Consider the following 17,377-nt stretch of genomic DNA (forward strand, 5'->3'; position numbering starts at 1 on the left):
CTCCTCATCTAGATCCTCGACCTCCTCTGGCTCCCTAGAGTGATAGGAAGGTGGCTCTGCCGCTTGGCAATCGACCTCCGCCCTCTTCTTGGAAGCCATCTCCTTCGCTTCTTTGGCCTCAGCAAGATTCTGCCTCATCAGCACACGAATCTCGTTAGGACAGTTTCGGCACGTAGCAACCTCACCGGAATTTCCGGCTAAGTATTGCTTCAACCTGGTTACCCCTCCTCCCTTGAAAACCTTGTCGCAAAACTTGCATTGAAACTGGTGTCGTTGCCCCTCACTTCCAAGTCTTCGCCCATAAGACCAGCCAATATCACGCTTTGCAGGGTTCGTTTTTCTTGATGGCTCCATTTCTATCATAAAAGGACAACTTATCAAAAAATTAAGCTAATAAAGTAAATTTTTGCATTATCTTATTATTTAAGTAATTTATAAACTATTTTTTTTAAGTAAATTATTAACAAAATTAATAAAATAATATAGGATAAAAAAACCGCACCTTAAATAGTCTCCGCTGGATTTTTTGGGCAGGACCTCCTCCTCGCTATCTCTCAAATCTTTCCGTCTCCGCACCTTAACTAGAACCCATTTCCATCATAAAAGGACAACTTATCAAAAAATTAAGCTAATAAAGTAAATTTTTGCATTATCTTATTATTTAAGTAATTTATAAACTATTTTTTTAAAGTAAATTATTAACAAAATTAATAAAATAATATAGGATAAAAAAACCGCACCTTAAATAGTCTCCGCTGGATTTTTTGGGTAGGACCTCCTCCTCGCTATCTCTCAAATCTTTCCGTCTCCGCACCTTAACTAGAACCTCTCAAGACTCAACCTCAAATTGTTTGGAAAAGAAGTGAGCCTCGTTCGGTTTTTATAACCGAACGAGAGGCTTAAGATCGTGCTGTTAATCCCAGATTAACAGAAAATCCCAGCTTAATATCGTTAAATTGGTACGGAAAGAAGTGGCCGGTCGGCCACTTTCTTGGTTTTTAATGGGAAGGAGTGGCCGAGGCCACTCCTTTTCCCATTAAAAAAAGGGAGAAAGCTGTGGCCTGTCGGCCACAGCAATTTTTTATTTTTTTTTTTCTTTGAAAGAAGTGGCCGGTTGGCCACTTCCTTCTTAAAACCACGCGCCGCGGTGGTTTTGGGAACCACAGCGCCTCGCTGTGGTTCCCCAAAAAAAAAAAAAAAAAATTGAAAGAAGTGGCCCACGGGCCACTTCTCCCTTAAAACCACGCGCCGCGCGTGGTTTTTGACCACGCGCCGCGCGTGGTTTTTGACCACGCGCCGCGCGTGGTTTTTGAAACCACAGCGCGAAGCTGTGGTTTCGAAAAAAAAAAAAAAAAAAAAAACCACCCGTACCGGTGCGAACCGGCCGGTTCGCACCGGTACGGGGTCCGTACCGGCCGGTACACAGATGAAAACCGGATATACCGGTTTTCATCGCTCTCCGGTACCGGTCAAGCACCGGACCGGTTTGTACCGGCCCGTACCGGCCGGTACGGACCGGTACGGCTTTCCTTGATATTAGCTGTAGAGTGCATTTGGCCCCAAATATGTATTTTAATATGTAACTACATGCCAGATGCCAAACTATGTTGAAACATTGGATTTGAGCTCGTTGTACTAACATGGATTGTTGCATGTTCAACTATCTGCAACCAAACAGGCCTATGGTGCAATTATGGATTTTATAGGCTTAAACAACTCAGCAAAGTGTTTACATTAGCTTATTAGTAAGTGATGGGATTTTAGCTTACTAAAGGCTCAGTTAAAATTCCTCTTTTTTCTCTATCATTTGTTGCCTTTTTGTGATTGTTTTCTTGTTTCAACCTTGGGTTTGCAACTTAACATGAACTCATGATGTACATCATCATAGATATCATTGTGTGCATTTGTAATAATACTGCAGGGCAAGCATCAAAAGCTCCTTCAGTCTTAGCTAGGCTGAATATTTTTTTGTTTTCGTAACTTTGACAGTTTTGACAGAAACTAAAAACAATAGCTTAGAAATATTAAAATATTAAATTAGAAAAAATATTTGAAGTCAAGAAAGTAAGTTATGCTTAATCTAAAAGGATGGTGCGTTGTTTGAGATCTTTGTCTCATTTTGGAGGTTTTGCATCGGAAAAGTCAGAAAAATAATATTTCTTAGCAAAATGTTAAAAATAATGTTTGACATTATTTTAGGGAGTAATATGTCATTTTAATTATTGTTTGTTGATTATCAATTGACTGGCAATCATAAAATTATGAGATTTAACTCAATAGGCAACCCATATGTTGATAGATTTCTTTAATTTCTTTGTACTCACAGTGCTTTCAGATTTCGAAGCATTCAAAGTTTATGTTAGGCTTGAGAATATGCTTCTTGAAATCCAAAGGGATGAACAAATTGTAAAGAGGTGTAAAACATGCATATAAAGGTTTTTTGTTTTCTCTGAGTTAAAATCGTCATGTCAATTCTGTTATTTTATTAAAGTTGAGGTCTTAAGTCAGTCTGCTCTGGATGGTTACATAGAAACAAAAGTGAGATTTTGAGGGGAAGGCTCTGGCATTAGCTTGATAACTTGATTGACAAATTTCAGGGTAGTGGTACTGCCACTTTAATTCGTTGTGGACTCAACTGCATATGTGATGTCAGGAGTTTGTCAACGTATTCTATAATCATCATAAACTTGGTTTGCTTGTGGGATACAAATAGTAATCAGTAGTCAGGAATCTTTTCGTGAAGGATGTTACTTATGAAGGAAACCCTAATCAAATTCTAAACTATGCTTCTTTTAGTGCATGGAAACAAAATTTTGTTAAGCTAATATGCACTTTTACAGGAGAAGGATCTCCTATCTCGGTCCATGGGTTCGTCCACAATCAAACAAATATGTTACAACAATTGTGAAATTGAATATTATTTTTCAAAAGCGAGGATGCATGTTTGATGTGTATATTTCCTCAACGTTCATTTACAAGAACACCGAAAGAATAAACATAGAATTTATTTTAGTTTTGTTTCCATTACAATTGTAAAATTTGTGCTTCGACAACTATAAGAATAAACATACCTACTAATTATTAATGCATTTAAGTGTGTTTTTGCTCCGTCTCTTCTTTTATATATTGGCTCTATGAAAGAATTTGTTGGCATGTATATGCTTTGAAGATACTCGGTATATATGCTTGTTAAAGAAATTGTGAGGAAATGGAGCATTAGTGTTGCTGTGAGAGATTTTTACCATCATGGAATTGCATTTTCTTTTGACACAGATTTGCATAAGCATGGAAATACTTATGTTTATATCTGCTATGCAATTCATGAATCGAAGGAATGCTGCCTTTGCCAGGACTGGGGAGTTTAGGCGTATTTGTGGAGCATTGACAATGCTGTAGATTCTCAAGTTACCCTTGGACCTCATGTAAGCAGGGAAAAAAGGGGGGGAATGATAAAAAGAGATGTTACCTGTGATCCAATTTCACTCTAATCAAGTCATAAGTCATTCTGTTTTAGGATCAAGAATAGAAGCCTGGCCTTTGTTAGATTTGTTTTTCTAATACTAACTACTGAGACTTGACCTTGTCATTTATTTTGATTATTTTACTGAAAAGTCTAAGTAGACATGCTGGAGCAGGGCCCATGCAACAAGCACAGCAGCCCATGCCGGTAATCCAGCAACAGGTGTGGTCTCTTTTTTCCCCTATCAATGTTTTGGCATCGTTTGCCTCAATCATTACGTCCACCACCGTCACCATTTGTAGGTAGAAATATGATTAAATGCCATTAGACTTGCATGATAGACTTGCAGCTGAATTCAAGGGTCAGAGATCTTTCATGGATTGAAAGGATTGGTGGATAATGTTGTTCCGAGCAGTTGGTTGTGATCATGTTTAAGTAACAGTTTAGGTAATTGGGTTGCTTTAGTGGACAATTTTGATTGCATTAAGTTGGCAAGGTTCCACTCATGAATATATGTATTCTAGGAAGAACATGTCATCGTGCTTTCTATTGATAGGGTTCGCCATCACGATAATGCTTGAGGGTGTGCACTTGGCAGCATCCATGTATATTCCTACATCTTTTATTATGAAGTTAGAAGTCTGTCCTTTTTTTTGTAAAAGCCTGCTTTGCAGTGCTTTTACAGCACTGTGTTATTGGGAGAGTTTGGTAGGCATGATAGCTCATTCTTCTTTCATCATTACTCTTTTTGAAGGCTGTTGTGGTACATGCAACAGAGATATTATGATATATTTTTTTATGAGTGTAGAATAATTTCATTTTTTTCATTGTTTTGTTTCTTATACAAGAAACTGCTTTTCATGTTATAAGCATGCTTGCCATGATTTCGAAGCCATCTGTTAATACCTGATAGAGATAATAAATTATTGTTGCTATGCTGGTTTTGTTGTTTTTATTGCAGATGCTTCCAAGGGGACGCCCTTACCGCTACCCTCCTGGGCGCAACATGCCTGGTGCTGCTGGTGGAATGCTTTCTCCTTATGACATGGGAGGATTGCCAGCGTGAGATGCTGGCATGACACAACTTATTCCGATTGGAGCATTGGCTTCAGCCCTTGCAAATGCAACTCCTGACCATGGTATGACACTTTCAATATTAGTACCTTCTGTGCTATGTACTTCTCTATTGGTACATCAGGCAATCTTTTTGACACGTGCATGTGATCTCATACAGAGGCTGTGAACCCTGTCAACAAACTACAAAACTCAACGCTAGCTTTCTTTCAGGCAAATGTAAATATTTCACTATGTGCTAGATTTCTATCCTATATTGACACATAAATGCCTGAGACTTTAGGACCACCATTGTAGGATAGTATGGTTTTTTTGATTAATTACTAGTAAGATGACTAATTGGCTATCCTTCTGTGGAAGTTGCACTCCTTTTAGTGTGGTCCGGGTTTTCATCCCCTCCAAGATATCGGTTTGCATTGGTATCAGGCACTCACTGATACAATAAAACCAATATCTTGGCTCTAATTATCTCCTTTGCTATATACTGATATATGACTGATATGATATCGGTATATCAGCAGTGATTTCCTAATTAGTCATTCACAAATTTAAGTAGGTTCACCATAATTGACTGAGTTTCCAATATCTGATTTTAAAAATAGGGATTTTGACCAATAGTTTAGATACCATGGGATAGCAACCCGGTTTTTCTGTGGAACTAAATGCCCTGCGATCTGACACTCTGGACGGTGGATGTCTTGCTTTGTTCATGTCAATTTCTTGACTAGTCCTGTTTTGACACTCGGGATGGTGCTCCAACACTAGGGATGGTGGGGCGTCTTGTCATCGCACCGATATTTAAAACCTTGATTTTAATGTTACAATCCTTTTTTATTGATCTAAACCGATATCAGTTCCACTTTTTTCATAAAATAAACAAGTTTCAAAATCTATTTTAGATGTCAGTACAAGGTTCACCATTTCGGTATCGGACCCCGTACCGGTGCCACACTAGCATAGTGTCGGTATGGTACGGTACGCAGTTTTTTTGACGTACCAAGTGTCGATACACCACCAGTACTGGTACTGAACGAGTACGGTACGGTACGTCCGGTACCATCCGGTTCGATACGGTACGACATACGATATGTCAGTATAGTCTCAGACACCCATTTAAGAGAGTGATCTATTAACCTTTTTGTTGCCATATATGAAATGCTGCCCTAACTTCTTGTTTTCTTTACCATAAAGTTCATCCTTTCTATCCGCCTCTACAACTCTGTTCCACAGCCTCTTTCTCATTTGTTGCCCAATTCCAAGCGAGTCGATTAGGTTGCTTCCTTTACTCTTTAATGTTGCCTCCAACCCTGAACTTCAAATAATTAATGTCATTTGACCACTTTATTTTTCACATGAAGGTTGTTGCTCGCTCTGTCACTGGAACAAAGCCATATCGCTTTGAGATAAGATTTGGCACTTGAATGAAATTCATGATAGGTACATCCACGTCTCCCTCAATATTATTCTACTTTCCTACAGACTTCATCAAATGTAGATTGGCGCCACAGAAGCAAGTTTTTCTCTAGAGAGAAGATGGGAAACAATTAATTCCCAATTCAATTGAAGTGGTTTCATGGAACTTATTAAGGGAATGGTTTCAAGTACTTGATCCCAGATATCAACTAGAAATTATAGAAATTCTCACCATTTTGATTTCCTTTGTGCTTTCTTTATGGATTTAAAAAAATGTGGATCTTGAATTTGCAAACCTGATCATTCTTAAGTGTATAAATCAGGGTCGGCGGAACCGTTCCGAATCGGGCAGTTCGTACCGATGGCTCACCGGTACGGTTCCGGCAACGGAAACGAAACTTGTTGCCGGAGCCGGAGAAGGAGAAAGAAAGAGAGCGAGCAGGGAACGAAGGGAGGGCCTGGGGCCGGTGGAGGCCGCGGCCGAGGCTGGTCTCCGCCGGCGTTCACACCCTCCGCCAGCCTCCTTCCCTCCCCCTTTTCTCTCTTTTTCTCTCTCCACAGTCTACATGTCTCCATCGGTACAGGCCCGGCACCGCCCACTCGTGCCACTAGAGAATCGGTACGGTGCCCAGTACCGGTTTCGCCGACCTTGGTATGAATGTTGGATACAAGTGGGTGCTAACGGAGGAGGGAAAGAAAACAGAGCATGGGAGGATGATAGTAGAATCTGATCAAACTCGTCGAATCGAGGATCGGAATCGTACCTTCGGGCAATCTCCGCTCTAGATGGGAAAGGAACATGCAATAAAAGGCAGGTGAATTAGTAGAATTTGAAGAGGGTACAATAGGTCCTTACAAGTGAAAGTTTCTCCGATTGGAGTTGTGTCGGAGAAACTTACCTTCCATTTATGGTTTGTTTCCTCTTGACTTTGGAGGAAAAATGAAAGAAGATCCTCCTAGGTCCTAAAGAAAAACGTCCTTCACATTCAGGTGGGCAAGGCTCCAGGCCCGGGGGGGCAAGACAGATGTGGTAGTCATTTAGCCGAAAAAATCTGATGGAAGAATAGGTGCAAATAATTGTAATAGCTAGTTGTGCATCACATGAAGTTTCAAGTGGCATATTTACTTTTTCAGAAAAGGAGATCCTTTTGGGATTCAACTAGAAATCCCGGAAGAATATTGCTGAAATTTCCAATATTGGATATCTTGGAGGTTTCCAATTGGAACCCAACCTTCTCAACCAACATAAGCTGAGATCTCGGTCATCTCAGTCTCAGCTCAGTTTTGGCCACACACCGAGATGGCTGAGATTAACAATTTTAAAAACCTTGATTTTGGGAGAGGCGATCACAAGTGTGCTACAATTATGCAGTACATATAGTTATTTTCTCCATTGTCGTTACTGACATTATTATTTAGGAGTGGTGTAGTGAGACATGCAAGTGCAGTTCTGAAAACTGAAGTTGGGACATGCAAGTTCACTTTTGAAGAATGGAATATTTGAAACTAATCGATAATCCAAGTGTGTTTATTGGGATAGAGCCCGGAAGAAATAATGTTAGTTAAAGATAAATATGAGAGAGGTGGTTAAATAGATTGAACATGTTTTTTTAATATTAACAATAATATGCTGTCAGAATATTTTCTTTGAAGTTCCTCTTGCATGCGGCCTCGCTAGATTGTTTATGCCCAATATCCTTTAGCAAAGTGATTGACCGATTAATTGTTCTGCCTCTGTAGATGCTTGGCGAAGGTCTGTACCCCCTTGTGGAGCAACTGGAACATGATTATGCAGCCAAAGTGACAGGGATGCTTCTGGAGATGGACCAGACTGAGTCCTGCATTCAAAAGTTGCTGAAGCCATGGAGGTACTGAGGAATGTTGCTCAGCGGCAGCAGCAGCCCAATGCACCTACTGATCAGTTGGCTGCACTGTCTCTAAATGATGGCCTTGTATCTTGAAGCGATGCCGTTATTATTCGATTTGCTTTGGAGACTGTCGTAATTTGAACTAGTGATAGTTTTGAGTGGTTTTGGTTTGGCTTTGGATGGCAGAACTTGCTGGCTAATGTAGGTTCAGAATTTAGTTATACTTTCATTCACTTTCTTTTGTTCCTAGGATTCATGACATGCCCTCTTAGATTTCATGACTTGGCTCTCTGAGATTTGGACCTCTTTACAAGGTTATTTATTTGCTTGTCTCCTTGATTATTCCTGTGCATCAGTGGGTATCTGCCCTCATGAACTGCCTGTGCTTCAGTGGGATATATGTATCACAGGCTGGCAGATTTCTTCGTTGATGCGTTAGAGGATAGCCTTTAGAGAACCCGAAACGTCATTGGGAACGGTGACAGGGCGAACCTATCTCTTCAAGTGAGCTGTCTGGCGACTTTGTGTGCTGCGTTGAACTGTTTCTTTTTTCTCTGAGACACCGGTACGTCACTTATAAATCGCGAATGACGAACTGCACCAGATGAGAGGCATCAGTTTTGAGTCCCATGATAATTTGCTGGGCAAATCACAAGGCTCGCCTGATATTCCCAGGCAGGGGCGGTGGTATGGTTTTCTACATCTCTCTTAGCAACCAGCGGTTGCCATGGTGGAAACATGTTCCCTTGGTGCACGTAGAAATAGGATTTTCGCCAGGGGTAGAAAGGATACACAAGTTACCCGCGGTTCCGACTTTCCCCAAAGCTGCTTGGCATTCTCTCTCTAAATGCATGACTTGTTACAGGATGCAGTTTGCTTAGACAGACGAGTAACCTCGTTAAGTGGCTCATCAAGTTCCCTTTGTGACTCTAATCCCCACAGACTCCATGATGAGCCCTTAATTAAGCCAAGGTGCCGACAGCAAGAAGGTACGGCCTTAATTACCCTGTCTAGCTGCCCTTCGGCCTCACACAATCACACCCACTGTCCAGATCCCCTTTTTGTCTATCAATCATTTCCAGATACAGTATTGTTCCTTCGGCTTCGCACCCACTGTCCAGATCTCCTTTCCCATTATCTAGTTTTGTTTCGTCGACATTAAACCACAGCTATACTTGTTGCAGAGCAGATCCAAGAACTTCTGTAGTAAGGGAGCAATTCTAGTATCCTTTGAGCATCTGCTCTTGTTTGAGTATGCTACTTCAGACTGGCTAGGGCCTCAACGCTTTTATAGCATTTGAAAACAGGTTCAGCTCACAAATTGTATTGACGAGGAAGGAGAAAAACTGAACACGAAAGACAGAAAAGGAACAATATTAATGTAGTTGGTGACAATTTTGCATGGGAAAATAGTAGGCGAAGGGGAAGTTCCAAGGAATCATAAATGCTAATCCCCAATAACTTTTAAATATTTTTTTCAGAAATAGTCTACTTTATTTTTTTAATTTTATAAATATAAATTATTATTATTATTGTCATTATTGTTGTTGTTATTGTTATTGTTATTGTTATTATTATTATTATTATTGGGTCTGTTTTATAGCTTTTGGTGCTTTTGTCCCCAACCTTATGAATATGTTGATATGCATTGCATGTGTTAAAATCATATGATTGATTAGGACTGTGATTGATTGTGCTAAACTTAGTCAGCCTTACCAAATTTTACTTTGATTGATTTATGATTGATTGCGCCAAATTTAGTCGGCCTTACTAAACTTTGTCAGCCTCCTAGTGTATATAAAGGTTGCTCCTGTACACTGCAATGGATAGGCAGAAATACAAATCTCTTTTCTAATTCTTCTATTTCAACATGGAATCAAGCAGCCTCGAGTTGGATGATGCTGAAACCTAGAAACTAGAAGCTATAAATCTTTAAAATAGAAACAAAAGCTAGAAACTGCAGCCAAGGCAAAAGATGATGCCGAAATCTGAGCATCTGCTTTCGATCCTCCTAAGATGAGGGAGTTACACTCCCTGAGCACCCGCTTCCAGTGCTCCTGTTGAGGAAATTAAGCTCCTTGAGCACCCACTTCCAGTGCTCCTGGTCCTCCATATCGGTGACCCTCTCGTTCCAAACTCCAACAGCGACGCATCAAACCGTACCATCAAAAGCTTGGCGAGTAAATTTGGCAGGCATGATTTCGTTCCAAACTCCAACACCGACGCGTCAAACTATACCGTTGGAAGCTTGGCGGGTAAATTTGGCAGGCATGATCTCATTCCAAACCCTAGCAGCGACGCGTCAAACCGTATCGTCAGAAGCTTGGCGGGTAAATTTGGCAAGCACGATCTTATTCCAAATCCCAGCAATGGTGTGTCAAACCGTACTGTTAGAAATTTGACGGATAAATTTAGCAGGCGCGATCTCGTTCCAAACCTCAGCAGCGGCGCGTCAAACCGTACCGTCGGAAAATTGGCGGATAAATTTGGCAGGTGCGATCTCGTTCCAAATTTCAGTAGCAGCGCGTCAAACTGTACCATCAGAAGCTTGACGGATAAATTTGGCAAGTGCAATCTCGTTCTAAATCTCAGTAGCGGTGCGTCAAACCGTACCGTCAGAAATTAAACGTGTAAATTTGGCAGGCACGATCTCACTCTAGATCATGGAGGTATACATCTGCATAGCATCGCCTTAGTCCTCAATCTTCAGTTTTATTTGCTACCCCCGGCTTCATCATTCAGTTCGATGTTTCTTATTCTTCTTTTATGGTGCTTTCGTCTACGAACATCGCTGAGCTTCAGTTGCTGCCACCGGCTTCATCATTCAGTTCGATGTTTCTTATTCTTCTTTTATGGTGCTTTCGTCTACGAACATTGTTGAGCTTCAGTTTTCTCTCTGAGATTTATCTTCATTGCGAACATCTTCACCAAAGCTCATCCTCCTCGCATCTTGCGATCTTTTGTTTCCAAACTCAAGTTGGTGTCACTTTACCACCTTGAATTTGAGGAGAAATGTTAAAAGTTATATGATTAATTTGGACTATAATTGATTGTGCCAAACTTAGTTGGCCTTACCAAACTTCACTTTGATTGATTTGTGATTGATTGTGCCAAACTTAGTCGACCTTACTAAACTTTATAAACCTCCTAGTCTAAAGGCTGCTTCTGTACATTGCAATAGATAAGCAGAAATACAATTCTCTTCTCTAATTCTTCTATTTCAACAACATGCTAATATAAAATTCATATGTATATTAAAATTCACGTTCATGTAAAATTTATATTCATGCAAAAAAAATATATGCACTCATCTTCATATATTTAAGCATAATTTGAGAGTGTCCCGGCTAGGATTGAAGGAGAAAAAAATGTCTAAACATTTTAATGATGGATCAATTTTAGAAAGCACTTTCGATTTGCTGAGTTAATAAAAAAAATGGGCAGTTCTTGTAAATTTTTTTTTTAAAGCAGAGGAAAATTCATCATGCATAAAGCAAGCTGTGTAAAAATCTTCAGTCTGATTAGAATTCAAAACTTTACAAAAAAAAATAGTGTAGTCGTCGTCTGCATTCCTAGCATTACTTTATTCATCTCCGCAATCTAGAAAGTATGATGAGCACGCCGATAGTGTCAGACCATAAATTCAAGGTTCCAATTCTAATTCAGATCATAAATGCAAGACAGCTTTTTCAACCATTCACACCTTCTAACATCCATAATGAATGAGGGCTCCTATACTAGCGCCATCTATTGAGAGAAGTTCAAAGTTGCATATCAACGAAAAAGGAGCAGATGCTCTATTTATTCAATTAGGGACAACGAGATGAATTTCTATTCGTTAGCCAGTAGGAGCCTACGGAAGCAAGAAGCGGAGATAGAAATTGTATCTCATCAAAAAGGATGGACCACTTCTCAGGGATGGAGCGAGTTAGGAGCCTGTAGGTTTGATGGCTAGCGTTGTCCCTCAAAGGCCAGGACCGTTCAAATGCGAAAGCCACTAGCTTTTGATCACCCTTCAATTTCGGTTGGCTGGACTAATAGGTCTTTTGAGAACGGTTAGGCAAACCGGGGTCGTGGGTCACTTCATATTCTAGACGGATGTGGCGCAAGCCTTTAAAGATGCGTGGGGATGGATGCCCTATGGGGGGGTTCTTGAACACCATTCTGTTTCACTTCCATCAAAAGCTAGACACACACGGATGTTACTTTTACTCTTCAAACCTCGCTTTCTTTCGGCTTCTCCTTTCCCCTTTTGTTTTCCTTTTTGGGGATTGGAGGAATCTTTTTCATTCCATCTCCACCGAAAAGCAAGGAGGCCCTTATCATGAAAGCGAGAAAACCGACCGATTCGACGGGCCAACATCGGGGGAATCTTTCGTGCCCTCAGCTCCTTCCCCACTTCTTTTTCCCGTGCTCACTTCCCAAGTCAACCAAGACTCATCATTTGGTCTTCCCCTACTTGCCTTGCATGCTCTCCTGCCCAACCCCAACTTGCAATCCGCTGCAATAGCCGTCGCATTGTGGTTCTTGCTCCCTGGCTGATGTTTATCACCCCGAAGCCTAGATCGATCATTCCTATCTACCCTTGTGCCACGGGAGCATGCATGGCTGCTTTGGTCCACCATGAGCCAAAACAATTCAGCTGTGATCTGCTTGACGGACTGCTAGAACCAACCACTTGCTGTTCCCTGTTTGCATCTGCAAAACTGGATTCACGAGGGACACTGTTTTATTTGTCTCCCCACTACCTGCATCCCATTTGGGTGCGGCTTCATGAATTGAAAAACTACTTTCGCAATCAAAAACATTTCAGTTCGTCCTCTTTTACCTTTTCTTTTCTCCTTCCAAAAAAAAAAAAAAAAAACAGTTTAGACGTATCCTCCACTCGTGATTTTGACCAGCTACAGCAGCAGTCACCAGCTAGCCGGTAGGGGATGCAGAGATGGGCGCAAGATATAACCATCACATCACAAAGCTGGGCGTGAACATGATGCACGGCGGATGGCTCGGCCATGAGATCCGGCGATTGTCGTGCATCACGACAAAACATGTGGTGATAGATTGCTGGTTGCATTGCCCTCGGCACCGTGAGATAGTCGAACAAGTTAAGTTAATCAGGAAAATTTTATAAAAATGGCGTCTCTTTGCCCAATGAGCAACAACCACGTAATAATGAGAGTACAAATTTGTACAGTTGGGTTCGCGGACTATCCCCTGACACCGGAATCCCACCAACCCTCATTTCGTCCGATACAGATGGAATATGTGTCGGTACATAAATACAAATATCCAGCACGCTGCCATCACCGTCCTCTCGTCCATTTTAGCAGTCCAGGGAAAGCCATGAAGGTCCAGCAGCGCGCAGTTGGAGGGTTCTGGGAGCAGCAACTGCAAGAACCCTCCTCTCCTTCCTCCTCCTCCTCCTCCTCCACCACCACCACCACTTCTTCTTTGACGATCCGCTTCAAGCGCCTCCTCCCACTTGCACCCAAGCTGACGGCCACCGTCACTGCCACCGCCGCCGCTACTACTCAAACAATAGCCTCTCTTGATGTCAAGGGCTTCCACTTCCCCAAGACCAAATGTACTGGCCAGGTATGTCTCTAATATGGTGGCGCTACATGCAAATACCAGTGCTACTAACTAGCCAAGTGTATACATAAGAGTAGCTACATCATTGATTTTAATACTGAACAAATCCACAGGTGGAGACGCAGACAGGGGGGACGAGGTGGAATCCAACGCGGGAGCAGATAATGGCGCTAGAGGCGCTGTACCGGAGTGGAATGCGGACACCGAATGCCCACCAGATCGAGCGCATCACGGCCGAGCTCGGCAAGTACGGGCGGATCGAAGGGAAGAACGTCTTCTACTGGTTCCAGAACCACAAGGCCCGCGAGCGCCAGAAGCAGAAGCGCAGCGTCCTCCTCGCCCAGAGCAGCAGCAACAATGACAGCAGCAGCAACAGCAGCACTTGTCCTCCAATCATAGCTCTAAAGTCTACTGGATCCAGGGTAGGAACAAGTATACATGCACTTTTGAAATCAGCATTAGTTCACGACATCATGTTTAAAGTTATAAAACTTTGATCGATGACTTAATCCGGTGAGTGTTGCTGATGGTGGCGCAGGGAGGACGAGTAGGAGGAGGAGAAGCGGAGGAGTACTACGACGGGAGTTGCAAGCGTAAATGCCGGAGCTGGGGAGGCGTCGGACGGGACATCATGGAAGAGGGTGGGGGTGACCGCACCCTGGAGCTATTCCCGTTGCACCCGGAGGGGAAGCAGATGAGGTAGCTGATATGCCATATGAAAAGGAGGCTCTTAATTAACTTCTACCTCTTTCCCTCTGTTTTCTCCCACACCACTCACGCCCCCCTCTCTGTGTCATGTTCCTTGGTTCCTGGTCCTGTCGCTAAGTTTATTTTGTGGTTCGAAGTTCTTTCGTTCGTCCTATGTATTGCAGATTTTTTTTATAGATAAATTAGTAATATTGATGTTCTTCTTCTTGTTGTTGTTTTGGAATGGGTTGTGTACTTGTGTCTGGATTCTTTCTTTCTTTGCTTTTCTTTTCTTTCTTTAAATTTTGTCAGCGAAAGTGGGCGAGGGGAGAGCATGCGTGCCTTGGTGCCCCGCTCTTTTCCGAGACCTACCCGAGTCACAGCCACGTTCCCTTTTTCTCTCCTCTTGCAGCCCCGGTCGTGCGTTGAGCTCGCTCGCTCTCTCGTGATGGTGGCCGGGTTGGTGTCCTCAAGGCCGAGTCGGGTTGACCCTCCCTCCATTCCCAGCTTGCTGGACGCTGAAACTACGGACGTGCCGACGATGGGGAATCGGTGTAAGGGGGTCATCCAAGACAAGCCTCTCTCTTCCTTTTCTTTCTTTCTTTCTTCTTCTTCTTCTTCTTCTCAAGTCTTGAAATATTTGAAGCCTAGACGGACCAAGGATGAGGCCTAGCCAGGGTAGCCGCCCGTAGCGTTGTCTGACACGCTCTGACGGGGAATGCGGCGACTGAGGGGGACCGCAGGAAGTGCGCGGGTCATGTCATGACATTCCGTAACTAATGATCCTCTCTCATTCCTCCCTGCTTTTCTGCCAGCATCTGAGCGTTATCTTTGCTCGGTTATTGATGTGCATCGGGAAAAAAAAAAAAAGTTAAATAAGGGAAAAAGGTCAGCTAAAATGATCATCCGACTCCAACGTCGAACTCATTCAAAGAAGGGACGCTCTTTTACTTTGTATCTTCATGCTTTCCTAGCACACATTTCTAAGTTGCAAAATATTTTTTCTCTTTTTTTTTTTTAAAGAAACGGAGGCTACGGACGAAATTCTCCGCTAGCCACAAGACAAAAACGATGAAAAGAAGCTAAAGGAATATGCACAGAAAGAAGGATAGAAAGTCAGAGAACAATGAAAAGAAAAAAATAGCAGCAGAAACATAATAACAAGAGAGATCTGAAGAAGAAGAAGAACATAGCGGATGCTGAAGAAAACATCAGTCAAGGCATGATAGAAAACCAAATTAGCAGATGCTAAGTTTCAGAGAGTCACCAATGACAACAACAGCAGCGAATGAACCAAAGCATCCGAAGAACCACGGCAACTGATGGAGGAAGCTAGCGGACCTAGTGATATCTCTGATCATCTTCCAAACCTTGCCAAAACCTGCAGGTACCTTCTGATAACGGAGAAGAGACCAATCATTGCGGTGATGTAAAGTTTTAAAAGCGATAATAGAAGTAGAGAAGCAGCAGTTGAGAAAGAGACGAATATTCCTCTCTTGCCGGCAGCACCAAATGAAGGCAGCAATGGACATAAAAATGGCTGGCCGCAGAGATTATTTAGGAGGACCTCGTCCCTGCTGTGCAGTTCTTTTTCCGTGAAGGTTCCGAAATCTATTAATGAAATCTGGATTGCTTTTATTCCCAAAGATTTTCATCCTACCTCCTTTCATCATTTCCGTCTTATTGGTCTTTGTTATTTCTTATATAAGAATGAGATATTCTCCATTTAGTACATCGGTTTTTGAGATCCATCTTAAGACAAGGGACCGTGTGACGGTGAAGGTGAAATTAATCAGAAACTTACCAAGATCTTTCCCGCAATCTAGCTTTTTCCTGAGGCTACATAATCTACCTGATTCCGAACTAGAGTCAGTACAGAATTTGCATCTTCATGCACCCTGGCAGAATTAACTAAAAATATGTGATCCAATGAATTAATAAAATTGGATTCAAGAATTTTTTTCTAGGGAAAAGGAAGTCCATCAAGAAAAAAAACGGACCATTAGATCTCAACATTGATATATCAAAAATATCATGTGGGGGTAAAATGGTTCAAGCTGACCATGCCTGTGTTTGGAAGAAATGTGGAATCTGACTCTAACTAGGAGAAAGTCTTAATATACAAGTCAGAACCCAATTCAACTTAAAAACTTAAGCCTTTAAAATGGTTCGAGCTGACCATGCCTCGTGTTATGACAAAATGTGGAATCCGACTCTAACCTGGAGAAGGTCCTAATATACAAGTTAGAACCCAATTCAACTTAAAAGCTTAAGCCATTATATTTTAGACCCAACCAGATAAATCAACCTATCTACCTCCCACTAATTAATCCATGTTGTCTAAGCCTTATATGTGATCCTCAACATTCCACTTTATATGTGTGCCTATTTAACTCCCCCTCGAATCCATTCCACTGCTCTCCAATCAACCTACTGCTCTAGTTTAAATGCTCCCTCTCCGAGAGCTTACCATTTAAGTCCAAAGGTCATTCACTTTCCAAGAGCTGCATTTCATCGCACCTCTACAAGACTCTGTTCTTTCCAGAGCCATGCTTGAGCCTGTACTCAAATCAAATGCCATGCTCCATCATATAGTATCAACTCAACATGCAGCAGCCACCACGACTCGGTTTTGTCAGATGTATATCATTCTTTTTCACAAGATCCACCAATTCCTAAAAAAATGTAATCCTTCTGTATTACCAAAATTGGATTTACAGATTTTTTTTCTAGGAAAAAGGTGGACCATCAAGAAAAAATTGAACCATTAGATTTGAAGATTGATATATCAAAAATTTTATCTCAAAGCAAAATAGTTCAAGCTGACCATGCCTCATGTTCAATCTATCTACCTCTTAGCTGACCATGCCCACTGAAGACAACTGAGTGGGGATAACTCCAATGCCGTAACCCCGCACTCGACCATAACGCTCTGGGCCCATCAATTCAGTAAGCACTTGAGCTTCAATATGATTGTTCGCGTCGGATGATGATGACCCCCCGACGCGCTCTGAAATAAGATTGTTGCCCTATCCTATATCTCTCAAAAAAAAAATCAAATTAATGTATGCGAATAATAGAACCAAAAAAAAAAATACAGCACAAGTCAAAGATGAATACATACAACTATATCTCTTGACTCCTCCCGGACAAAGCTTCCATCTCGGTGGGTGTGAGTCATCCTATAAAACTCCACCCTACCAGGCTCCCTCCCATTATCATCCACCTACAACAAAAAGTATATTTCACGAGTATACATTCAGGAGGTATAAAATATCACAAA

At 41.8% G+C, this 17,377-nt stretch overlaps 1 protein-coding gene and 1 long non-coding RNA gene across 2 annotated transcripts; both read left to right on the forward strand.

Moving 5' to 3' along the window:
• Positions 1–1,388: 1,388 nt before the first annotated feature.
• On the forward strand, positions 1,389–8,111 carry LOC120104583. The gene is made up of 3 exons (XR_005506960.1): positions 1,389–3,682; positions 4,422–4,599; positions 7,688–8,111. It is a non-coding gene; the product is annotated as an uncharacterized LOC120104583 (long non-coding RNA).
• A 4,957-nt stretch (positions 8,112–13,068) lies between these two features.
• On the forward strand, positions 13,069–14,322 carry LOC120104581 (WUSCHEL-related homeobox 4-like). Its single transcript, XM_039115926.1, has 3 exons — positions 13,069–13,410; positions 13,521–13,829; positions 13,946–14,322. The coding sequence occupies exons 1-3, from the start codon at positions 13,072–13,074 to the stop codon at positions 14,108–14,110; spliced, it is 813 nt and encodes a 270-aa protein (XP_038971854.1). The 5' UTR covers positions 13,069–13,071; the 3' UTR covers positions 14,111–14,322.
• The last annotated feature ends 3,055 nt before the right edge of the window (positions 14,323–17,377 follow it).

This window comes from Phoenix dactylifera, unplaced genomic scaffold, assembly GCF_009389715.1.
Source record: "Phoenix dactylifera cultivar Barhee BC4 unplaced genomic scaffold, palm_55x_up_171113_PBpolish2nd_filt_p 000046F, whole genome shotgun sequence".
NCBI lineage: Eukaryota > Viridiplantae > Streptophyta > Magnoliopsida > Arecales > Arecaceae > Phoenix > Phoenix dactylifera.

Excerpts from the sequence above, each read along its gene's own strand:
- LOC120104581 (XM_039115926.1), top strand. The coding sequence starts at position 13,072 with ATGGAATATGTGTCGGTACATAAATACAAATATCCAGCACGCTGCCAT. Across the intron at positions 13,411-13,520 it reads AGACCAAATGTACTGGCCAG|GTGGAGACGCAGACAGGGGG; the intron begins GTATGTCTCTAA and ends ACAAATCCACAG. Across the intron at positions 13,830-13,945 it reads TAAAGTCTACTGGATCCAGG|GGAGGACGAGTAGGAGGAGG; the intron begins GTAGGAACAAGT and ends ATGGTGGCGCAG.